Consider the following 25586-nt stretch of genomic DNA (forward strand, 5'->3'; position numbering starts at 1 on the left):
CTCAAGCACCCGCTCCCTTCAAATCCTCGAGCAGGTGCTTAAGCGCCCATGTTATTGGGGGGGGGGGCAATTTATGAGGAGTTTTACATTTCTGGCTTCACCAGTAAAATCCTCCCTCCGTTTCAAACCCCAGGAGTGCTCTATTCACTGTGAATATTTCTCCATATGCAGCAGGGGATGCAGGTCCTTGTTAATACATTCCACTCTGTTAAACAAAAGGAATAGGCAATGCACCCTTGTAAGTTGAGCTACATTTGTTTCTCCCACAGCTGAATGACTTAATCATGAGAAAACCATTGAGCTCTTTTTTTTCCTCCCTTTGTATGCTAAAATAATTGTCTCAATAAAAGAAGTTAATTATTCGTCGTGTTGAATCCGGGAGCAACACAACAGTGGTTGACGATACACTTAGGTCAAAAATTCTCCTGTATTCTAACCTTAATCCCACTGATTCTTCTGCCACCAAACCACAACTTCTTGTCTTCCCGCTGACGATCGTGTGATAACGGTTTGTTTTGTTTGACTCGGTTCAGCCTCCATGTTCACAGATGTTCTGACACAGCTGACTTTCAACTGACAATTGCTATTGATCTGCTTCTCCAACAGCAATTGTCGAGAAAGGACAGTCAGAACAGCTCCCAGCATAGCGTTTCCAGCCACCGGAGCGCCCACACAGACTCGCCCTTGCACCCGTCCCTGGCGCCGCCTCTCAGCGAGAGCATCGCTCCCCCGCCCCCCTCTCAGCCCCTGCCAGGCCTGCCTCCCCAGGACTCCCCGGCAGACGGCACCATCCAAAGAAAACCGGACCCCTTTAAGATCTGGGCCCAGTCCAGGACCATGTATGAAAGTAGGCGTAAGTATATATTTTTGGTGGCGGTTGGATGAGGGCTGCATGGAGCCGTTGGCTCAGTGGAGAACCCTGGTGTCTTTAAATGGTACTGCACTTATTGGAGCAAGATTTGGGATAAGAGATAAGTCTTTTGCATGTAAGTAACTGGTTTAAATTCACACTTATTCACCTATACTCATATATAACTAGAATATAGAATATACACTTTATATTTAATTTCAAAATGTACTGACATTTTTAAAGAAATTAAAAACAGTAGCTAAGCATTAGTGAAAATTTGAGAAGTCACTCGCATATCTGTGCGCTAACTGTACAGCTCGAGTCAGCAGGCGATTAGCTGAGCTTAGCTCACACAGAAAGCAGTGAGAAACGGCCAACTTGGCTGTGTTCAAAGTACTTTTTACATTTCTTCCTGTGTGTGGAACAAACAAATGTTGCTTTAAAGCTGGTCAGCAGATTTGTTTGACGTTGGACAGAGCCAGGATAGCCGTGTCCCCTTGCTTCCAGTCTGTGCGCTAAGCTAAGTTAATCGCTTGCTGGTTCTATCTTGAAAGGGAAAATGTGCCATCGTTTACGTGGCTGTCCAGTCATGAAATGCGTCAAATTTTCGCTTTTATTATTTAACATGCAAACATGAGAGTGGTAGCCATCTGCTCATCTAACTCACAGCAGGGAGAAAGTGAATAAACGTATTTACCAAAATGTTGAGTTGTTCCTCTATAAGCAGTTCGCATTGATTTCCGAGCAGCATCAGAAGCCGTCATCTCCCACATGGTCTTCGTCCAGTCGTTTAAAAGCTACTACTGTAGGTGCCACTGTGGTCCAATCGTCGACACTGCAGCCATTGACACACTTTTTCACTAGACTTCCCCGAAGAGATACACAGGCGTATAATTAGCAGCAATAGTGGGGTGGCTGTCGTTGCATTGCATACCCCCCTCCTCTTTGTCTAGCCTTGCCAAAGCGAAGGGATAGCTCTAATTAGAAAGAACAACCCTCAAATCCACTGTCAGGTTAAAAAAAAGAAAAGAAAACAGGAGAGGAAGAGAAAAAAATCGTGAGTCTATAAGGGCTGCGGACATCTCATCACTTTCTCGGGCACCTCTTGTCAAGGATTTTTTATTATTTAGATGCTTATGATGAAGAAGAATGTGAAGGGAAGGGCTGAGCGTGGGCTGGTAGTGCAGACGCCTGTTAGCAAGCTGCAGGGAAGGGCTGAGAGGACAACGGTGTTTGATTTGAAAAGGAAATAAAGAATCGTGATGGAGAGCAGAAGAAACCAATACTAAGGGGGAGATTATGTCTACAAGCCTGCCCTAAGGTGATGGAGTCTCAACAGGGTTTTTTCTAAATGACCTGAGCCCGAGTTTGCTCAGAGTAAATGGGAGGACCGCAAAGAGAGCACAAAGGATGACGAAGAGGGCCAGATGAGCGACAGAAACACAGAAATGGGAAGCGAAAGAGAAAGGTCAAGCTTTGCGAGATCAAGGGATTCTGAGGAATAGAAAAGTAAGAGAGGAGCACAGAGAGAAGGACGGGGAGGACGGCTGACCGGTACCAGCAGGTGTGAATCCTCCACTTCCTCGCTCTGCGTTGAGCTCTCATCCTAAAATCCTGCTGCGTCCAACCCCACAGGGCTCAGGCCTCGGCCGCCGCAGAGACATTTCTCCACGCAGCATTCGCTGTAATGAAAAGTTCTGCTGAGATCAAGGTCTTTAAAATCACCATGTGGTGAACGATTTACATTTGCAGAAAAACTCACACGGACCCGTTCTGAAGAATCTGGGCCAGGAAGGATAGGAAACTCTCTCATGCTTTATTGACACTTCGTTTTGATTATTGTCTGGCTTTAACATGTTCCCAGTTGAATTTCCTCACTGTTTGAACCAGCCGTGCTCGTCATTCGCAGTCCTCGCGTAGAACTCGGCACAGGTCCGTCCATCTTGGTAGAACATTGATCGATTCACGCCCAGTTGCCTCACTGCGGGGATCCCTCATGGAGCCAGTAATTGACAGGAGCAGGGTGCAGCTGTGCAGTTGACCCTGCCGTGGCCAGGTGCAGATTGCGACTGTTATCCTCTGACTCTTCCTCTCCCGGGTCCTCCGCAGTCACATTGTGATAGATTGGACGAAATCGCCGCGTTCCGCAGGGATTTCAACTGTTGACTGAAGGAACAGATTGGGAGCAGGCTGTTTGTGCCTTCTGCCACCCTGCCGTCTCTTAGTGGCCTGTGTTGGAGCGAAAAGGAAATCTCCCAGGGAGTTCGCTCAGAGGTGCATGTTTCTCAGCCAGTACAACACAGCTGCGACCATTGAAACGCATGCACACACACGATTACGTATGCACACGCTTAAAGCGAAGAAGCTCATGTGTACACCAAGATGAGGCCACACTCACTCCGTCTCTCCCCCGGCTCCCAGCAGCCCCCCCGAGGCGAGGCTGCCCCCACCTCCACTGCTACATGAACCATGAGCTGTCATCCGCTGCAGTGCAATGCACTCTTTTATAGCGCAGCACCTTTCTAGTGACTAGCACAAACACACACGCACACACACACACATACAGACGTCTTCTCTTGTGGCTGGGAGTGGACTGTGAACTAGCCATACTCTGCTCAATAATATATGGCGTATTCCAGCATGTATTAGGACCTCCGTCTGGTGCGAAGTGCTCCCCAACACATCCGAGAGGAGAATGTCACACATCACTTCATAAATGAAACAGTAGTCCGGTGGAATAGTAATGTCCAGTCTGAGGGAAACGTCACCGAAAATGCTGTAAAAAGCTCAAATGAAATAAAACTGCTATTTCAGACTTCAGAGTGAAATTTCAGCCCGATCATTTCTAATTATGGGACCAATGAGTGAAGGTGTTTTGAATTGTGCTGGCAGTCTGTCTTGCTTCTGATAGTTTATTTAAGCTTCATACCTGTGCTCTTTACCCAAAATAGATCCTCTTTCATCTTTTGACGGATCAGTTGTTTGTTCTTTTCCCAAAGCCTCCAGACAGACTGTTTGTGCAAAGTGCTATCTTGGTGACAAAGCTTGGAACGGTTGGGAGGATGAATATTTGCATGTTGACATAAGCAGACGGGTTGGTTTGATTCCCTAAAAACAAAATCGGTGCATCCATTGTGGCCATACCGTTGGCTGCAGTTATACTAAATGGCTAACTGCATGCTGGGACTGAGCTCTTCTTGTACAGTACTGGTGTAAATGCAGATATGTTAACGGTGATCTGTTGATTTTACAGTTCCAGACTTCCAAGAGCAGGACATTTTCCTGTGGAGGAAGGACACGGGGTTCGGCTTCAGGATCCTCGGAGGCAATGAGCCAGGAGAGCCGGTGAGTCTCTCTCAGTGTGTGTGTGGGTGTGTGGGTGGGTGGGTGGGTGGGTGGGTGAACTACAGCTGATAAGATTCAGTAACCTGAATGATGAAATGAACTCTATATTCACAGTACTAGTCTGAGCAGCATCCATAGGGTTTCACACCAGTGTGGAGTTCTGAGCTTCTCATCAACTTCATATCAGTGATTTTCTACAACACTGCTTCTGTGAAAAGAAAACCACCCATGTTGCACACACACACACACACACACACACACACACACACACACACACACACACACACACACACCACTTCTTTCTTCTCAATCTTAAGGAGGCAAAGTTGTTTGTTCCTGTTCACTGGCCTGCACTCCTGCACTGCGTTTCTTGAAGGAAAAATAAATAATGATTTACCTCGGCGCTGGGATGTAATAGTGTGGTTTATATTATAGCAGACCTGTATTGCATGCCAATGTGATACCTGCTGAAAAAGTTGGGACAGTGAATATGTGTACGTACAGTATATCTTAATTTAAAAAAAAAATCTGGTCTCTCTTAAAGCATTGTTTGAACTCCTTTTGATGTATATATTTAAAAAAAATATTGCACTTTTGGCAGTCTCTGCCTATCTAGATCTACATGATCTGGATTTATGTTTTCTACTCTGTCTGCGGTTTCAGATCTACATCGGCCACATAGTGAAGTACGGCGCGGCAGACGAGGACGGACGCCTGCGTTCCGGCGATGAGCTGATATGCGTGGACGGCACGGCAGTGGTGGGCAAGTCGCACCAACTGGTGGTGCAACTGATGCAGCAGGCTGCCAAGCAGGGTCACGTCAACCTCACCGTGCGACGCAAAGCCAACTACGCCGGTAAGAAGGGAGCGGGATCGAGGCCGCAGCCTAGCCTGATAGAGACCTGCTGGCAGCTCCGATGTGCAACCACTTCCCATATATCTATAGATAGAGACACGGGTCAATAGATCACACAGATCACAGCGTTTCCTCACAGTCCCTGTTAACGTATTTGAGCTTTCAATAATTGTGTTTCATATTTTATCAGCAGTATATTTTATAATTAAATGAATCAGTGTTGCCAACACAATCATATATCCTCATGAAAAGCACTTTAAATCGCCATGGGCCCCATTTATTTTTAATCCCAGTTCCATCAGGGGCCCAGGGACCTGCTTGCTATGTGCAGGGATCGCCTTCCACTGACTAATAGTCTGGGTGTGAAACGCTTGGAAGCGCTCGGCCGCTACCGTGAGCAAACGCCCATTACTGTCATTCCACCGCTCTGCTCGGCTCCACCCTGCTCCTGAGCAGGCGATAAAGAAAAGGCTCATAAATATGATGGAGAGGGCGGTCAACCTTCGGCCCGACGACAGCGGACAGACATTAGTGCATTGCTGCTCCCCGTCTGCCTCAGAGCGACGAGAATATGAGGCGCCTTCCGCGAGCAGCTGTGCAGGAAATTAAATGTCCAGATACTACAGTCGGGGCCGCGTCTTCAGTTCATCTGTTGTTCAAAACAGATCAGAGGAGCGATTGTCGGCGGGGCTCTTTTTCCCCCCCAAGATGTCCTTTATCACATCAGCACAAACTAGCTGTCTGTGTTTATTTACAATCTCTTTCAGTTTTCAGATTGTACAGATGATGTAACATTTAGCTGTGTTGTTATAGCTTGCCTTATTATGCACCGGTGTCTTTCTCTGCTTTTTCTGTCCTATTATCTCCTGAGCGTCTTATGTAACACTGTCTGGCCCTCTTCATTCTTTTCTCAATCTTCCTGTGTCATCTTCTGAATCTGTCGTGTCTCACCTCCCTGTCCACAATTTGTTCCCCTTTATTCCTTTCTCCACACCATTTCCTCCCTCACCCTTTACTTCATAATCTGCATCCTTCTCACCTTATCCTCCTCTGCCGTGTCCAGTTAAAGCAGAGGGAGATGTGCCTCCATCGCCGGCGTCCTCCCACCACAGCAGCAACCAGGCACCCAGCCTGACGGAGGAGATAGGGAAGCGCACCCCACAAGGCAGTCAGAACTCCCTCAACACCGTGAGCTCCGGCAGCGGCTCCACCTCCGGCATCGGCAGCGGGGGAGGGGGCGGAGGGGCGGGCGGCAGCGGGAACGCCGTGGTCGCCTCAGCAGTCGCCACCACCTCCTCTCAGCCCCCCAACGTCAACTCCACCGCCTCCTCCGCCTTCCAGCCCTATGACGTGGAGATCCGACGCGGCGAGAACGAGGGATTCGGTTTCGTCATCGTCTCTTCGGTGTCACGGCCCGAAGCCGGCACCACCTTCGGTAAGAGATGTCCCACTTTTTGTTACGAACACAGTCGTTGATTGCACATGCCAATATTGCAGAAATCAGTTCCACTCAGTAAAACATGAAACACACTCTTCATCACTGGGGCCTTTTTATCTTCCTATCTTCTTTATGGGCTGCCTTTGTATCATCCATAAAAACCACTGAACACTAAATAGCCTGACAACCAGCACCGATTCTGGCTATTTACAGTCCCACCAGATCAATACCAACTCTCTTCAAAGAAGTGCTTCTTCTTTCTCATTTTCGTCCGAGCCTGTCAAGCCAAGACACTGAAACCCTTTCTCCGCCTGCAGCTGCTGCTACGCTCACACAAGGCTTTTATAATTGATCACAAGTGAAGTGACTTACATAAGGCCTTTGTATTATTCAGCTGAACCTAAATGGCTTCTGCCGAGCAGGTTGGCACTAAAAGCCTAATGACAACTTAATGAGAATGAGTGCTGCAAGCAGGATAGATAAGGGAAATGATCGGTGTGAATAATAGGTATTTATTACGTCGAGCAGGAAGATGCACTGACTCAAAACCACATTGTCTACATTTAGCCGATAGATGAATCATTGTATTGCTGACAAACTAGATGTTACAGTATTCACCGTTTGATCTCACCCATCACAGCATAGGAAGCTGTTCAAATTGAATCTACTTTGCTTTACAAACTAGTAGTCTTTTTTTCTATGCAGTGCACTCTTTTCCCTACTGCCACGGCTTTTTTGCCTACACCACTATGGCATTCCACTTCACTCTGTGCTCTTATCTCCGTCAGTGTGGGTGGACCGAAAAGGTATGAAAATGCTCAACTTTCCAGGTTGGCTTACAAAGTGGCAAAGCTCCCTTTTTCGCGGGCCAGAGTGGAAAGCATGGGCCTGCAGATAAGCTTTATTTGACTTTACCTGACATGTAAATTCTAATGGAAACCAATTGGCTACATGAAACCAGTCCACGCATACAGTTGGTATTTGGAGAAGCACTTTATTTTTGTTCAGAAACACTACAGCTCCTCTTTTTCCTCTGTCTCTCCATCATCTACTTTCCATTCGATAGTTCACAGCTCGATGCAGTGAAAAAGACAGGAGAGAGGTCAGGGTTAGACACGTTTGTAGTGGAGTAAAAGAAAGGAAAGCGGTTGACAGGAGGGATGAAATAGAATGAAAAAGAAGATTGGAGAAAGGAAGGAGCGATTGCACGCTCCGTTTCTCTGCAGTGACTGATGTCAGACTGCAGACAGAGAGAGTAAGGAGGAGAAGCAGAGAGACCTCAGGGTAGTTGGTGAGATGTCAGCGCTGATGTATGTTTGTGGTCTGCAACTTTTACGCGGCTGCAGGTGTTTGGGATGCAGACGACGCCACACAGTTCTTTTAATATCACCTTTCTACTGCCGAGAGACTCGTGCAAATATAATAATGACACCCATTTTAGAAATGTGGTGCTGGAGCAGCTCTACGTATTATGAGACAGAGAGGGACGAGGAGGACAAACCCATTGGAAAATACATTTTTCCAATGATTAATTTGAAGAAAAGGAGAAGGCCTGAGAACTACAGTATGACAGATGCAGAGCACACATTTGCCCTTCTTTGCCAACGCTTGCATTTCGCTGATCGTTTCTCTGATCAGCTTCTCTGTGACTGCGGCTTTGCTGGCTGTTGGCTGTCTATGAATTAACCCTTAACCTTCTGATCCTCTTTTTCTACTCCTTTCCCCTTTTCCCTTTCCTTTCCCTTCTCTCTCTCTCCAAACGCAATCCAACATCACCCCCAAACACACACACACACACTCGCACACATACGCACTGAATCGCGCATCACAACATGTCAATGGTGACCATAGCTGGAAATGCATGTGTGGCCATGCCCCACAAAATAGGCCGCATCATCGAGGGCAGCCCAGCGGACCGCTGCGGGAAGCTGAAGGTTGGCGACCGCATCCTGGCTGTGAACGGGTGCTCCATCACCAACAAGTCCCACTCGGACATCGTCAACCTCATCAAGGAGGCCGGCAACACCGTCACACTACGCATCATTCCTGGAGACGGTGAGTAGAGAGGGACATTTAAGGACTCCACTTTACAAGATAGTGTATTATAGTAAGCAGTTACCAGTCGGCAAAACGTGGTCCTGGAGACACTGACTATAGCGGAGCTATTACAGACGTTTTTAATACTTCCAGCTGTTAATAGTATATATAAAGTCTCTATTCCCTTGATAAACTGTTCCCAGAATGGGTATCCTGCTACCTCAGGGACCCAAAAGGTGCCTTCGGGGTCCTTGCAACAGTGTAGGATATTCTTCATTATCCCATTCAGTCGGTCGCCTTCAGCCAGATATTCATATGCTATTTACAAGAGCTTGTTCTTTAGGGTTGTCCAAGTTGGAGTGCATATTTTTGCAATTTGCTTTTTTAAATGGCACATTAATGGCAGTGAAATAATACAATCATCAACTATTGTTAGTATTATTACATAGTCTGAGTAGATTTGAGGAGCAGGACAAGTCTTTACTTTCCTGAGTGGTTATTATGTATACCTGAAGTGTTGTGTTATTTATATATATATATATATATATATATATATAGATATCTATATATATATATATATATATATATATATATAGATATCTATATATATATATATATATATATATATATATATATATATATATATATATATATCTCGCAGTTTCTTCACTCGCTTTCAAAGCAAACAGAAACACCCCAGCTGTGTTGACTGAATTGCTACTTTTAAAATGATAGATAGGTGTTTGTGTGTGTGTGTGTGTGTGTGTGTGTGTGTGTGTGTGTGTGTGTGTGTGTGTGTGAGGTAGAGAGAGCTGCAGAATTTCCTTTGTATACGTTTGTGTGTCTCTATTGTCAAAGTGATTTGAAGGAAAAGTTTGTGCACATCTCATGTTGTGCTGTGCAGCTGAGAGCTCTCTCTACTTTGTGCTGACAGATCAGCCTGGCATGCTTCACAAATGCTGTTTAATTAAGTGTGTGTGTGTGTGTGTGTGTGTGTGTGTGTGTGTGTGTGTGTGTGTGTGTGTGTGAGAGTGTGAGAGGAAGGCGATACTCCCTGTCAACGTGCTCACTGGTAGAAATTGGAGCTATTTGTCCGCCGCTCGTTTGCTTTCCGGCTCACTTCTCATGGATGAAGAGTTTTTTTTATATATATTTTTTTTCCCGTGGAGAGCTTGATGAGAACAGCGAGCCAAAATTGCTCTGCCAAGAAGACGCCGAAAGCATGCGAGAAGGCGTCAGAGAGAAATAACTGGATATGCTTTATCGAAAAGTTCCCGGTTTTGTGTTTATGTGCATGTGTCAAACAAACAGATGCCGTCTGACACGGAGACAGGGAGAGTGACGGGGGAAGATCGTGGCTTGTGTTTCTAAGTCGTGTGCCTCTGTTCACACATGACTGAATGCGCTTATTTCTGTGTGGATCAATCCTGTCTAAACTTTCTGACACGAATGAATACCACCGCACGAGGCTCTTCCAAGGTGAAGTCGGGTTCACCTCCTTTCCACTGAGCTCACCTCTCCCCCGTGTGGGAACACAGACGGAGTTTTGTTGCGACTGATGCTCGATACTACAGTGACAAGGAAAACAGGAACTCTTCCTGCTGTTGCACAGTAATGCGTGCACAAACAGCTAATGCTTTCATGAAAGCTGCTGTCTCTGCAGCATAGAGTGAAGGTGCAGACCAAGCGCACCTCTTTGCTTCATATTGTGTGCGAGAAGGGAGACTGAGGTGAACTGATGTTTTTTTGTTGTTGTTTTCTTTTAGCAAAACCTGAGGTTTCTCTTATCTGGTCTCACTTTCTTTCCCCGCCTGCTCCTCTTTCTCATTCTCTCTCCTGAATTTCTCATTGTGATTGTACCTGCTCTTCTTTCTAACTCTGTCCACTCGGGGCAGGAGGGCACATCGCCAGGGCCGTGGACAAATTACAGAAACGGCTCAGTGCTTTTTTCTTTGCGCAGCTTATGTTTCGAAGCGAGAGAGGAGAAAAGAGGCAGTGGGTCGCTTGCGGAACGGAAAAGCCGGGGAGAAACGGAGCTCATTCAATTAATTCCCAGACAGACAACAGTTGGAGGAGAGATGAATGGCGAGGCAGCAGAATGGAAGGAGTGCAAATGAGCAGATGGAGGGGCGAATAGTGTTTACAGGGACAAATTTCAGGCGGTGAGAAATGAGCAACGGAAAACGTAACACAGTTTACTGTTGATGCCAGAAATCCCAATGGATGCAGTACGGTCTTCATGCTGAGGACCGAGCTGGACACCTCAAGCGGCAACCTCTGCTGCTGAGAAATGGCGCCAACCCCAAAGTGCCAAAAACTACAGTTCCTCACTTGAGGCTGGCTCCAAAAGCGAGTCGATCACCGTAGACCGCCATGTTATAATGGCCAAATTAACAGCAGAAGTATACATGTTTACAGCCTGGTACAAAAAACGGTTTTGGTCTCTGCAGCTAATATCCCTGTTCATGACAACTATATGAGGGGTGGGTTATAGAATTCACTTGTTTAAATGATATTAACACTAACGTTATGCATAATTAACTGCGTGGCCTCAACGTAGTCCGAAGTGACGCTAGCCCCGCCCACGCTGCAGCTTGACTGGTTGACTTTGAACCTTTTGGGCAACGGGCAATCGAACAGTTAAGCCAACAGGCTCTAAGAGGACTGGTGGAGTGGAGGAGATGAATAGATTAGAGGGGAACTGACCGTGAGAAGAATAACGATTAGGGGACTTAGAGAGTGGAGAGCTGTAATCAAATAAAGGTTACCTGTAAATAGCCGAGAAAGATACCGTTGATGGGAGAAGATGGGCTTCTTTATGCAGCAAGAGTGATGTAATGACAGCGGGCTTTCGTCATTAGAGCCCAGCGTTGTTCAGTGATAACACAAAATGATTGAACCAGTATTAAGATAAAAGACAGAATAACCAGGAGCTTTTATCTTCTAGAGGCTGCAAGGCTGCATGTTTCCTGTTTGACAGCTCACAGGCTGACACGGGAGGAGTTTCAGTCCACAGTTGAGATCAACACCTTTTTGGAAAAGAAATGCAATTTTAGAAGCACAAACACAAAGTGATTGGTAGCACAGATGTAAACCACCGGACAGTGTAATTGTGGTGGAAGGAGCCTGGAGGCTGGTGGAGTTGGTGGTCCTAAATTGTCAGCAAATGTTTGTAGCTGACAGCTGCTGAGTGATTTTTTTGTATTGAAATGTTGACGTATTAAATTAGACGCCTTATGGAAAAAAGCAAATGTCAGTAAAAATGTCCTCAGTGTAGCAGGAAGGTTTTTGTATGAATGCATGAGGAAGAAAACTGCCTTACACTGGTTGTAACTGGCCGTCTCTCGCCCTCCTCAGAGTCATCAAATGCATCTTTGTTGACCAATGCGGAGAAGATCGCCACCATAACCACCACTCACACATCTCAGCAACAGGCTGCACCGGAGGCCAGGTAAGGGGCACGCTGGGAAATTGAGTTTTGAGCAAGTCCTGTAAAAAAGGCATTAGAAAGTGTCCGAAATCTGCAGATGAAATTCATTAGTAACTGCCTGAAACACATTCAGTCACTGCTTTCATTTGACACTGACTGCTTTATCTTTCTGCCCCAGGAACAACACCAAACCAAAACAGGAATCGTATGAATTTAAAGCGCCCCCGGGTCCTCCTCCTCAACCCCCGACACAAGTCTCAGCTCAGGTAAGGAAGGACACTCCAGTCATCCTCGACTCACACATCCGTCCGTTTCACGTCTCCATCAAGCACCCAGCAATCTGTGCTCCATTCCGACAACTCCCCACCCACATTTGTCTTTTCATACATCCATCCAGCTGTTCCAGCACCCATTCCTACCTCTGTCCCTTCACGCATCAACCGATATACATACTGTAGTCACCCACCTTCCCAAGGACAAGCAGAGTGCATTGTTATTTATTTATTATTCCTTTTTCGTCTACCTGCCGGCGTTATCGGACTTTCTGCATTAAGGAAAGCCTGTTTGCTTTCAAAGTAACCCCTCAGCCCACTGTGTTCACTGCTGAATTAATCTGGCGGTGTGGAGATGGCTCGCTCAGATAGCATTGATCTCGCAGCAGAGGAGATTAGGAGAGCGTGAAGACGGGAGCTGCTGTGGCTGTCTGCCTGTCCTTGTGCTGCCCGGCCTCCCTCTCTCCCGGTCTCTCTATCTGTGCCCTCTCTTTGTCCACCCAGAGCCCAAAGCATCAATAATTCAGCATCCTTACACCACCTGAGCATATGCATGTACACACACACACACACACACACACACACACACACACACACACACACACACACACACACACACACACACATACACAGAGCCTGGCACACCTTTTTGATGGTGTGACTTTCCTGAAGGTCCCATGCTCTCGAAATAGGACCCCACTTCAAAGGACACGCACACACTTCAAATCTGAATCACAAACCTTGATGCGAAATGTGTCTTTCTCCCTCCCTCACTTTCCATGTGTGTGTGTGTGTGTGTGTGTGTGTGTGTGTGTGTGTGTGTGTGTGTGTGTGGTCTCTCTTCAACAGGATGCTGAGTTCTACTCAGTGGACCTGGATCGGGACAACAAAGGCTTTGGCTTCAGCCTGCGGGGAGGCAGAGAATACAACATGGACCTGTACGTGCTGAGGCTAGCTGAGGAAGGAGCAGCCGTCCGCAACGGAAAGATGAGGGTACGGACAGTGTGTGCTCACAGCATTCACACACCAAGAATCATCCAATGTTTCCAAATACTCGGCCTCGTTTAGTCACGTAGAAGATGCCACAGACTGATATTCGGCCTCGTTTAGTCACGTAGAAGATGCCACAGACTGATATTCGGCCTCGTTTAGTCACGTAGAAGATGCCACAGACTGTGCTGAGTGGCACATTCAGTTTACTTGTCCTATGAAGTAATACCCATACTCTGAAAACAGTTGTGTAAAGTCCTCTGTGCCTCTCAAGGAGTTTTCTGATATTTGTGAAAGTAACCCTGATGATGTCATCAGGGTTACTTTCCAGAGCTGTGGCGTTTTGAAAGTCTAATGAAAGAAGCTGTTGAGTTGAGTCATGGGAGTATTTTTGCGAGCTTTACCCATACTAAAGAGTAAAAGTCAGGGTATCTCAGGCTCCGCCGCATTGAATTTTCGAATGTGTCTCTCTCAGGTGCAAAACAAATTGACTGCTCAAATATTTTATTGAATTCTAAGATATTTAAAATGTTTCTATGTCTTCTTGTGTTCCTTGAAAATGAGACCTTAGTCTCAGTGGGACTTACTTTGAATAAAAGTTATATGCAACTGTGATAGCAATAGTCATACTTAAAGTGGAAAGCAATGAATTCAATATTAAACTGCATTCTTTGGATCCACCCAAAAGATCTCCTGGGGTCCGTTTGGACTGTTCTGTCTTATTATGGCACATAAATGGACAGTTCACTCAACGGTTTTGGTCGATTTGACTCCATTTTGGCAGCTTCTATATTCAGCCATGTAGCTTTAGATGTAGAGCTGAACAGTTTTGGGAAAAAAATATCTAAGTGCTGTTATTTAGACTATTGCAATTGCGATATGATTTGCAATGTTAGAGGGAATGATATGTTTGTTTCCTTATTCTCATTTTCATTGATAAATGTGTGATTTTTGATGGGGTACGGTACCAAACGAAGACATTTCCTGTAGAACACATAGAGAGACATTTGCATGCGTCTCCAAAAACGTCCTTGTTGCCCGCTTTGTAACAGTGCATCTCAGATAATCGAGTGGGTTTTTAAAAGGTTTATTTAACTCAAGAAGTTGGACAATTTTCTCACCACATAGAGGAACGCTTAATCCTTCGGTTTGTCTGAAAAAAAGCACCAAAGCTGGCCATATGGGGTTTGGACAGTGCTGCACATTTTTACACTTAATAGCACCACAACGTGTCTCCAAAGGGATTCATTTACTGTCCTGATTGAGGTGTGATAATCCCCGGCTCTCAGGTGCAGTCTAAACTCAGGTGCAGTCTAAGCCAGTGGACTGTGTTGATTAACGGGGGGGGGGGGCTGATGATACAGTCTCATAGACTTTACAGCCATCAGAATAATATTATCTATCAATATATATATGCGTGTGCATAATGTACCCCCCCCCCCCCCCCAATTACTGCAAGCTCTGCTTCACTGAATACAAACAAGGCTGCCTCCAGGCTTCAGCACACAAGAGGTTCACTGTGTGACTGCAATGTCAAAACACAAGGAAAACGTATACCTGCAAACAGAATATGTACATTTGAATTGATTAATGTTTCTCTATTAGCTCATGAAGCGGCATTCATACATGCTACAGAAGTTGTCATGAGATGTAATATTTAACCTTTACTTTGATTAACTGCTGAAGTCAGCAGCACTTCCCCCGGGCTGCTCGATTGACTATACGAGGGGTTAATCGATGTTTGCATGTGATGTATGACACGTGCAGAGCGCCTGTCGACAGTTGCTGTTTGCATGTGAGCTACAAGGGAGTTTTTGGTCTATGTTAATATGCTACACTGAGGAAGTGTGTGGGTGTGCATGTGTTAGCACATTATATACATTTGTGCTTGTGCACCTTATTAGCCGAGATAATAATAGCAGCAGCAGCAGCAGCTCTGTGACGGGGGGAGAGGTGTCAGCGAGAGATCCATATTCTGCCAGAGAGGAATTCCCTCGGCGCTGACAGCACTGTCAGAGAACTTGAGGCGTGGAGGCAAAGAACCGGGAAGCAAAAAGTGTTTCTTCTGGCTCCCGTTTCCCTCCCCCCTCTTTCTCGCTCTCTCTCTCTCTCTCTCTCTCTCTCTCTCTCTCTCTCTCTCTCTCTCTCTCTCTCTCTCTCTCTCTCCCTCGTTTTCCTCTCTCAGCGTCACAGTTGCTGCTTTTTGACGAGATTTGCCCTCTCTGGAAACTGTTGATTTAGAAAACATGTTTTTGTGGCTTTTATGCGATTTTCCTTTCAGAGGATTCCATATGTAACTTCTCCTCATTCTGTCCTCCCTTTTCCTTCCCTTCTGCTGCCATCGTGTCCCTTTGAACCTTCGTGCCTGTCATCTTTCCTCTTGTGTACTTTCTCCCCTAACTGTCACTTGTTTTCTGCATTCTGCCTTACTCTGTTGTCTCCTCTCCTTTTTCTGCCTTTTTGCTCTCTCTCTCTCTCTCTCTCTCTCTCTCTCTCTCTCTCTCTCCGCCTTCATTCTCTCTCTTTCTCTCCCGCCTTCATTCTCTCTCTCTCTCTCTCTCTCTCTCTCTCTCTCTCTCTCCGCCTTCATTCTCTCTCTCTTTCTCTCCCGCCTTCATTCTCTCTCTCTCTCTCTCTCTCTCTCTCTCTCTCTCTCTCTCTCTCTCTCTCTCTCTCTCTCTCTCTCCTTCACCACCTCTCATTTACTTCCTCTCCCCTCCATCTTTGTCACGACTCTCCGCCTCCCACCTTTTGCTTCCTCCCTCTCTTCCTCCCCTTCCCGGTCCTCTTCCTTTTTTTTTTCCCCCTCATAGGTCGGCGATGAAATCTTGGAGATCAATGGCGAGAGCACCAAGGGCATGAAGCACGCGCGAGCCATCGAGCTCATCAAGAGTGGAGGCCGGCGCGCCCATCTGGTGCTCAAGAGGGGTGATGGCTCTGTGCCTGAATATGGTGGGTCAATCTACGAAAACATTCCCTTCTCCCCCATCTTCACGCCCTGAGCCAGGGGACACCCAGTGGACGGTGGTGGGTCGAAAGGGGAAAGAACTATATTACCCTCCTAGGACCCTTCACCCATCCCTGGGACAAACCCACCAGGGAGGGGGAAGGGCTTGCTTGGTCTTGGGTCTCTTTCTGGTGGAGGTCACTACTGGGCTTTGGGATTCTTATTTTTGGGTGGGGGGGGGGGCAGGGGTGGAGGTTGCTCCTCTGGATGCTGTTGCCCCCCTCCTGCTGTCACCTGCTCTGTTTCCATGTCATCCCGCTGTCACTTTTCACCTTCTGGCCACTGAGCAAAAGCACTCTGCTGGGACTTTACAGAACGGTGGTGGGTCTGATTTCAGTGCTACATGAAAGTAGAAACTGTTTACAAGGTTTGAATGACCAGAGTAGTGAACGATCAGTGTTTCTTGTTATATTGAGGGCGCCATCTCCTCATTAAACACGTATTTAAGCGTTAAGAGGAAAAGGAAAACTTGATTCTCTGCATCCCGTGATAAAATGGGACATCTCACAGCTTTGGTTAGGACGTGACACAAACGTATTTATGATATTTATTGAAGGTGAATGTAAGCTACTGAACTCTTAAGGGTTTTAAGTGAGAACTGTATTGAAAAGAAAAGGCAATCTGATGCTTTTTTTTTGTTGTTGCAATTTTAAAGATCTCACAATACTGTGCTTGACATTACTCACTAATCCATGGATTTTATTTGCACCCACACTGTTAATGTCATTGAAAAGCTGTGATGATAGGAACGCCACCCATCTCCATTCAAAAACGAAAAGAGTCGCTCCAGTTCTATAGACGTTTTGTACAGTGATGAAAAGAATAGAGGCATTTTTACAAGTATTTTTGTTCCGTGTACAGAGCCATGATCAAAGCCACATATTAATGGATAAAAGTCTATTGCTGCATGAACTTGTCAAAAGTGTAAATTTGATTTTTTTTTTTTCCTTCTATTGTCTATTTTCCATAATATTTATGGAACCTTTGTTTTTTTTTTTAATCGTACTGACCAGTTTTGATTGATAGTCACGAGTCATCCTAAATGTTTTTCTTTTTGTTACTTTTGTTTTTTCAGTGGAGTCTTGAAAAGTTCGTCAATGTAATTTTATTTGCGCTAAGAATGTGCTGTCTTAACCTGCACCGATATGACATCATGTGAACTTGTATATTTTTGGATCATTGTTTGTACTTTTTAGTTGGCACAACCTTTGACAGTCTTGCCGGTATTTCTTTTGATTTCTGTCAGCAATGTGAAACTGCTTCATACGCTGTTGTTGTGGGTGTGAGTCTCACTGTCTTTATTTTTCTGGTCTTGGGTTTCTGCTGCTTCTTTGTCCACATGTGTAGGTGTGTGTGGGTTAGTGTGTCGGGAGTGTGTGCGCGCGCGCTTGATTCCAGGACTTTTCTCTGTAACTGATGGGTTCCACTGAAGGGTTTGGGCAATTTCCTGGACTGTCTCTTTATTCTGAATGACTCAATGATCAAATAAACACTTTTTTTTCATTGAAAAATCAACACAATAATTCTCCTTTTCTTCCTTCAAGTTGATTCCAAGCGATCTAAACCCTGTGCTCTTCTCTCTTTTTCCCTTCCGTATTGCACTGGGCTCTTGTCTTCCTTCAGGAATGGTCGTTCCCCATCTCACTGCATGTATGAGAAATGACAAGATGGGGGAGGCCTCTGTCCTCCAAAATCAGACCACGGTTTGTAACTGTCCTCCCATGTCGTCTGGCTCTCCCTCCCACTTCCTGTCTCTCTTCCTCTCTGTTTCACTCCTTCGCCATCCTGAACTTTGTGTGGTGTGGCCTCAACTCACATATGCCCCATGCTCTACTCCATACATACAAATCCATCCACCCGAAATACATCGCCAGTACCGCCGCTGCCGCTGTTATGGATATTTTATGCAAATGTCAGCACCAGTTGCATTTAACCTCTGGGCGGCGTGTCCACGGGTGAAATGCAGCGTGTTAATTTGTTCTTTCTTTTTACCCTACTTTAGTCCATCAAAGAACATCCTTTTTGTTAATGCTAGTATCAGTTGTAGTTGTATTCCTGCAGTCATATTTACAAGTAGAAACGGGTAGAATAACTCTAAAGTTTAACCATAAGATTCTGATAAACGGAGCACTGCGGTGGCTGCATGTGTAGACGATTTAGTGAGACTAATGACGAATTTCCTGAAGGTAAAAAAAAAAGGCAATATTGATGTAGAATTATCTTGAACTTTGAATTCTTCTCGACTTAGTAAAAGGCCACCTAAAGTGCACACACTGTCACTGCAGCACAGCAATCATGTTTGGATCTCATCGTGAGCATTTGATTTGCTTTAAACGTTTACAAAGTGTCTAAGGCATCATGGCAGCGCATGAAAGAGCATGGCTACTCAGTACAATCAAGCAGCATCATCAACATGCAGCACAGTGACTGTAACCGGCCTCCGTTCCAGCCGCCGAGCAGGCCACGCCCCATTCTGCTTCAGAGAGGTGACCCCGGTTAGACCTGGGAGCAGGTTTGTTGTGGGTAACAAGTCTCTTCAAGCACTGGCTGCCTCTCTGTCACTGCCTTTTATTCTCATGTGCAAAGTACACTAATGTTTTTTTTGTTTTTTTACCATTGGCTGTCGCTGTGCCATCCAACAACTAGCCATCTTTGCTGGCATTAACATCCGATTGGCTTCCATTTGGAAATGTTCTCAGCTTCATGTCTGAGTGATCCGGCATGGTTGATGTGAAAGCAGAGTCTAGATGCATGTTTGATCCCCGTGCCCTCGTCTGTATGTCACTCTGTGTTACAGACGGCAGCGCCAACGACGCCAGCGCAGCAGACCCAGCCGCAGGGTTACAAAACGCTGCGGAAGTGAGCGCCCTGTCCGCGACCAACGCGCCATTGGAGTCAAGCAACCCACCAGAACCCCAACAATCATCCCGGAGCAAGAAGGCGCAGACCAGCTCCGGCGCCGGCAAGCACCACCATTCCAACCACCGCCACCGCTCCCCCAACAAGAAAACCAGCAAGGGAAAACACAAGGGGAGGAAGACCACGGAGAAGAACATGACCAAGCTGTTTAAGAAGAAGGATGACAAGCGAAGTGACGGCCACCGCCAACATTCCAGCGGGCACCACCGTAGCCGCCACCGCTCACCTGACAAGGTGCACGGCCGGTCGCGCAGTACAGAAAACACCCTGGATAGCCGTCACGGCGGACGCCGACACGGCCGCTCCCCCGACAGACGTCGCGGTCAGCAGTCCTCCTCCAATCAACGCCGCCGCTCTCCTCACCGCTCTCCGTACCGCTCTCCTTACCGCTCGCCTCGCCGCCACAGGTCCCCCCACCGCTCTCGGAACCACTCCCCCACCAGACGCCACGCCCATTCCTCTGACCCTTACCGCCGCTACGCCTCCCCAGAGAGACAGGGCCGCAGCAATGAGAAGCCCAACGGGGACAGGGCCGTGTTGAAGGAGCCACCCAGGACCCCTGAACTCAGCTTCACTCTCGAGGACAGCGTCCTCCGTGAGCCCCCGGCCCTGGACCGCCTGAACAGGGAGGCCACGCTGCCGCCGCTTCGCAGGGATGAGCGCCTGTACGGGGAGGACAGTCTGCTGATGAGAGCCTCCTCCACGGAGAGAGCCTACATGGGGGACAGCCTGCTGAGGGACGTGGCCTCCCGCGGCCAGAGGGACCCCTTCAGAGAAGCCACCTTGCCCAGAGTGCGCACCCCCGACTCTGATTCAGCCTTCCAGAAGTACAGCTCGCTGCTGAGGGGGCGCTCACCTGAGAGGACGGAGAGGGATGGCCGCTACCCCAGCCGGGATAGTTCTCCTGCGCCGCAGTACCGAGCCCGCAGCCTGGGACGAGACATCTCCCCGATCAGAAGGGACGACTCGGAGGACGAAGAGGACGATGACAATTTTGTAGCGGCCAAAGTGAGGGAGTACTACAGCACGCTGAAGACCGACAGCAGTCGTTCGTCCGCCCTGCCTGAGCCCAAGAAGACCTACAAGGATAACCCCAAAGACCTGAGTATCTGAATGGATGGCTGTCAGCCAATCAACACCACCACCCACAAACACCTCAAGTACTCATTCACATCACCACTTGGTTCTACAGAAATGCACCCAATTATGAAAACACACACACACACTAACACACTGTGCGTAACAATGTTGAGTTACTAACAAGACAGTGATCCCAAAATGACTTTTGAACAGTTTTTTTTTTCTTGTATGATTTCCCCCTTTTTTTTTTCTTCTTGTTTTTAGTTAAGCATTCTACATTTGCAGTTACTCAGACTTTTCCAGAAAATGTAAAACCATAAAAAACAATGATGTGCCTAACAGTTCCATTAACGAGCAACATTTTGTTTTTGATTTGATATGTGACGGGCGTTTTTTGCCGCACTGTCAGATGATGAAATGTATGTACTTTTCCACGAGGATCCCATGGAAGTACCACGCACCTGGATCGTGTAACCGGTGCTCACAATGATGCTGTGCATGTCTTTACCGGTTCCAATGTCTCTCTCTTACTCTCTCTCTCTCTCCCTCCGCCTTCTCTCTCTCTCTATCTCTCTCTCTCTCTCTCTCCCCCGCCTTCATTCTCTCTCTCTCTCTCTCTCTCTCTCTCCCCCGCCTTCATTCTCTCTCTCTGTCTGTTACTCTCTCTCTCTCTCTCCCGCCTTCATTCTCTCTCTCTCTCCCCCACCTTCATTCTCTCTCTCTCTCTGTCTCTCTCTGTCTCTCTCTCTCTCTCCCCCGCCTTCATTCTCACTCTCTCTCTGTCTCTTACTCTCTCTCTCTCCCCCGCCTTCATTCTCTCACTCTCTCTCTCTCTCTCTCTCTCTCTCTCTCTCTCTCTCTCTCTCTCTCTCTCTCTCTCTCTCTCTCTGTGTCTCTCTTTTCTCCCCCCCAGTGCCACTGTTTTTTAGACATTTGACCAGACTATAGCACAAGCCTGCATTTGTTTGTATATTTTTGACAGTTTGCAGTATGTGTACATTCAGAGGTGATCATTTTAAATGAATGAAGGGGAAATTAAAAGTTAAACTACGATGATGATGTTAAAATAAAATAATATATTCAACGAATGAACAGGTTTGCGCTCTTTTTTTTTTGTTGCTTCACAACCATTAGAACCATTTTGATTTAAGTCATTAATGTTCCCAACAGGGGAACAATACACATGGGAGTGTGACTTTCATAGCAAGGCAGATATTGGGTGGCAGAAAGTGTCTGTCGAGTACTGAGCTCTCATTTGGGAAAACAAAAGAGGCTGACATTGTTATCTCATGCCTCCCAAAAGTGTGTGTGTGTGTGTCTGTGTGTGGAAATAAAGTCTTTGAAGAAAAGTAAAGCACGGAGCTCACATCCTTTCACAACATCAAAGCCTGGATAGACCAGTCTTGAAAAATGTTCCTCCTCTCACTGCTTACTTTGATTTGTGCCTTTTCTTTGCCCTATTTTCTCCCGTTGTCCTCAACACTCCTTCCTCCTCTTCCTGTATCCTCTGTCTTTGCTGAAAGATCTTTCATTTGATAAAGAACAGACGGCGTAGAAGCTGCGACCCTATTTCAGGACGGTGACGGCGGTATGTGGATGACGCTGGGGAGGGCTGTGTGTGTCGTTTTTTTCCTTTCTCCCCCCTCCCAGAGGCAACAATGGGGGAGATGAGAGAAAAACAGCAGAGAACAGAGTGGTCACTCCTGGTGACCTGTGAACGCCAGCAGGGATTTACTGCTGCAGAGAAATTAAATGTGTTGTCTGGCAGTGCTTGATGCTAAGACGCAGAGACAGAGGAGGCACAGTATGCGTTTGCAACTGCTGCATCCAATCCAAGAATTCAGTTTGGAGATACTGCCATTTCAATGTGCAGGATGGCACGCATGTTTACTTCTATGTATGATAATGTCTGTTACGGTCACATTCCCTCAATGCATGCACATATGTCTGCTTTAGCCTGCAGAGAACTGCGAACGATTTCTGAGCTTTCATCATATGAAGTTTCTTCCAGTTGCTACAACACATGCCAAGGTACTTAATACCATATGTTCAAAAGCATGCATCCAAGATTACCCCATGGACACAATCTGTGCAGCTCATAAGAGGAAATGGGAGGCAGAGATGAAGCATCACGATCAAACAGTAGAGCAGAGCTTTATTTTGGCCCAGTTTCTCTGCGATTCAACAGGGCCTCGATGCATTTCACTCCTTTTGATGCAATGTTCTGAAAGTGCTTTTACACAACTACATTTATGGATCTGGCATCCTGCATTCCAGCAGGACACGTGCATTGCAACTCATTTTGATAAATGATTACAAAATGCAAGTTGCACAGAAGGGATCTTATTTTTTTTAAAAACTATAATTATACAACGTTGCTACAATTATGTCAATTATTTACTTGTGTAAGAATGGGGTCTCATTCAGGACGTACTGCCATCCACAAAGAGACACAAAGGAGATGTTTGTACCCTGCAAACACGTCTCCTTTTTCCTCTCTCACAGTGAAGGGGACGCAGCTCTTAAATAATGGATGTAATCCACTTTCCAGCAGCGAAACTCTCTCCTCCCCTCTCTTTTACATCTCTCGCTCCATCTTTATCGGGACATACTCCTCTCCTTCTCATCGTCAAATGCACGAACAGAGCTCCTTGTTTTATTGCTTGTGCGACCCCGGAGATGATTAACGGCACACGTCTGGTGACAATTCATCACGTCAGTGCCAGGCAGGAGCAGGAAGAGGCGATAATGAAAAGTCCAATAACAACATGCCTACAGCCCAGGGCGGCGGTGAGCCTCCGCTCTCCCATCAGCTCGGCTCCAGGTGCACACGCTCCGACCTTGGAGACCCCCCCCCGTTGCCATGGAAACAACGATGCGACGGGCTCTCTCTCCTCCGGTCCCGACTGGAGCAGACAAGAGTTGTAGATGCGTAAACATGGCTGAGGGAGAAAAGTAAATGAAAAGAAAACAAAGTTATTTTTGGCTGTGTGCTAAGGATTTCGAGATGCCTTCACTCAAGAGAGGGAGGAAGTTTCCACATGTAGAAGTTCCTTCTCTCTCATGGAGCTCAGCATCCTGTTTAACAAGCCTGTTGTGGTTCCCACCGCTGTCATGTTATGGACGTCCACGCCGCTGCGACGTAGTTGCTGTTCTTTGTCCCGATACTGTATCTGTCTCATGCTCGGCTGTGCGTGGAAATCGGCCTTCTCTGGGATGGAGGTGTGGTGGATGAATGTGTTCTGGCTGCTCAAAAGGGCATTTCATGCAGTGCGTGTCTTCTTATCACGGTTAGAGCAGCAGCACACGATAGGATATGGTGTGAGTACATGTAACGCTTGAGACTATCGTGGTGGAGGGTTTTATTTAGTAGAGAAATGGCTGCAGCCTCCCGCAGTTGTCACACTAATCAATCAGCAGCTGGTATCCACAGACGCTGCGCCTCATAAGATCAGAGTCGGTTCATTTTTTTATTAAATTGTGCCTTCCGTCAGTTGGAGCCATCCAGGTTTTTAATTTTATCCCAGCACTAATTTGATAGACATCTTTGGCAAACCAAAGACCCCAAAAGAACAGCTGGTAGCTTTGTGATTGAAAAACACCCTCAGATTAAACAAATAATATAAATCGTATCTAATACTCTGGTTTAGAGCACTTATATGCATTACTTTGTGTATATTTGTATTTACACATCAGAATACTTGAGGCTATATAAAGACACTTTCTTTAAAAAGCTATACTAAATAATGTTTTCAGTCATGCAGGCAGCGTGTCGGTGACTGTCGGTCCACCATCTTTGTTCAGACTAAAATATCTCAACTATGGATTGATATGAATTTGTGTACAGACATGCAGCCTGCTGACTTTGGTGATAACACAACCATAAGGTTTTCATTTTTGGTTTTGAGTGAAATATCTTGACAGCTATTGGAGGGATTGCTGTGAAATGATGTGTAAATATTTTAGGATCTAGAGGATAAATTCAAATTACTTTATGATCCTCTTGACTTTTCCTTGACTTTGCCAACAAGTTGGTTCTTGGCAAAAGAAGAGGATGGTTTTATATTCATCAGGTGACCAGAATCGCTGGTTGTGTCATTTTGCTAACACAAGAGTTGTCATCACATTAGCGGCTCAATGGACTATGCAGCAACAGCGCTTGGTGAGTTCAGAGGTAAGCCACACTCAGGAGAAGTCCTTCAGTTTGGGTCCCCAAAAAGTGGCTTTTGACTTGATCCAGAAGTTCCTGAGGTGGCTCCTTAAGTTGAGGGTCTATGTCCCCACCATGGCCACTGCAGCCACTCCTTTAGAGATGTCAAGACACTGAACTGTTGCCTGCCCCATGTATGTGTCCCTCCTGGCTTCCCCCCTCTGTTGAATTGTGAGCGTGCAGGCGTGTCTAACGAGTAAAGGAGCAAATCCCCACCTGTGCTGCGAGTGATGAGAAGATTGAAGTGTTCTTCTCATCCATTCTCACAACTTAATCCCTCGTCCCTTTTCATGCATACGGTGTTCCTGATCAAAGGCACATTACAGCACACCTTATTGTAACACTAATTATATGTTTTGAGAGTGACTCATCCACTCTTAAACAAGAAGTGGCACTCTGAAAGCTGCCTCAGACTGACTCAATAAAATAGTTATACTGTCATAAGAAATGCATGCCTAAAAGTTGGCTTTCCCTGTTGCACTGTTGAATGATTCATTTCAAACTTTGTGTGATGCTGTGGGTCATGGAAAATACCTTCTGATCAGTGTTTGTATTCAAACCTTTTTCAAACTAAATGAATAACCTTGAGTTTTTCAGCGGTGTTGAGACTATTTGTTCAGTCTGTAAATGAACCTTTAGTCACTCTCACTCTTAAAGAGCGAGTGAAGAATGAGCCTTTTACGAGCAGGTGTTTTGTGTCAGTTTGATAGAGGGCAAAATGAAATGAGGACATAGAAATAGTCCCTTTATGTCAAGCAGCACTGCTGTTCTGTGCTCAGGCCGCTGCCCCGTCCCATTAGTTATGTGATCAAGAGCATCAGAATGCAATGTGTGCGTTCTGACTGTGTGATCCACGCTGTGTTGTCGTCAAACCCAGAGAGGAAATCAGTCATGTGTTCAGCGCGGGTCGACAGGCAAATATGCTTCAAAGATCTGCCTTGCTTTCAGCATCATTTCTTTTTTTAGATTTTGACAATGTCAGGTTAAATATTGATGCTCCGAGGTTGCTTCAAAGGAGTCGTGGAGGGAGGGGGAAAGTTGGCAACATACAAAAGCATGTATTGAGATTTTTTTAAGTGGGTGAGGAATTTGGAAAAGACAAGAAGGAGATCTAATCTATTCTTGCTTTACTATGATAGTTATACACTTACA

At 46.2% G+C, this 25586-nt stretch overlaps 1 protein-coding gene across 7 annotated transcripts in view; it reads left to right on the forward strand.

The window, feature by feature from the left end:
• Positions 1-21312, forward strand: part of magi1b (membrane associated guanylate kinase, WW and PDZ domain containing 1b) — a 121521-nt gene extending 100209 nt beyond the window's left edge. For 3 of the 7 annotated variants that reach the window (XM_068720426.1, XM_068720430.1, XM_068720428.1), the window contains 10 exons: positions 607-853; positions 4104-4195; positions 4859-5051; positions 6115-6486; positions 8341-8544; positions 11884-11977; positions 12135-12222; positions 13078-13221; positions 16032-16170; positions 19023-21312. In XM_068720426.1, coding sequence (XP_068576527.1) covers positions 607-853; positions 4104-4195; positions 4859-5051; positions 6115-6486; positions 8341-8544; positions 11884-11977; positions 12135-12222; positions 13078-13221; positions 16032-16170; positions 19023-20257 — 2808 coding nt within the window. In that variant the 3' untranslated portion in view covers positions 20258-21312. Of the gene's footprint in view, positions 1-606; positions 854-4103; positions 4196-4858; positions 5052-6114; positions 6487-8340; positions 8545-11883; positions 11978-12134; positions 12223-13077; positions 13222-16031; positions 16171-17848; positions 18944-19022 lie in introns of those variants that run through there. The other 4 variants (XM_068720432.1, XM_068720429.1, XM_068720427.1 and 1 more) reach the window with 4 other exon arrangements.
• The last annotated feature ends 4274 nt before the right edge of the window (positions 21313-25586 follow it).

This window comes from Cebidichthys violaceus, unplaced genomic scaffold, assembly GCF_023349555.1.
Source record: "Cebidichthys violaceus isolate CVI_PGR_0920_01 unplaced genomic scaffold, fCebVio1.0.p SCAF_25, whole genome shotgun sequence".
NCBI lineage: Eukaryota > Metazoa > Chordata > Actinopteri > Perciformes > Stichaeidae > Cebidichthys > Cebidichthys violaceus.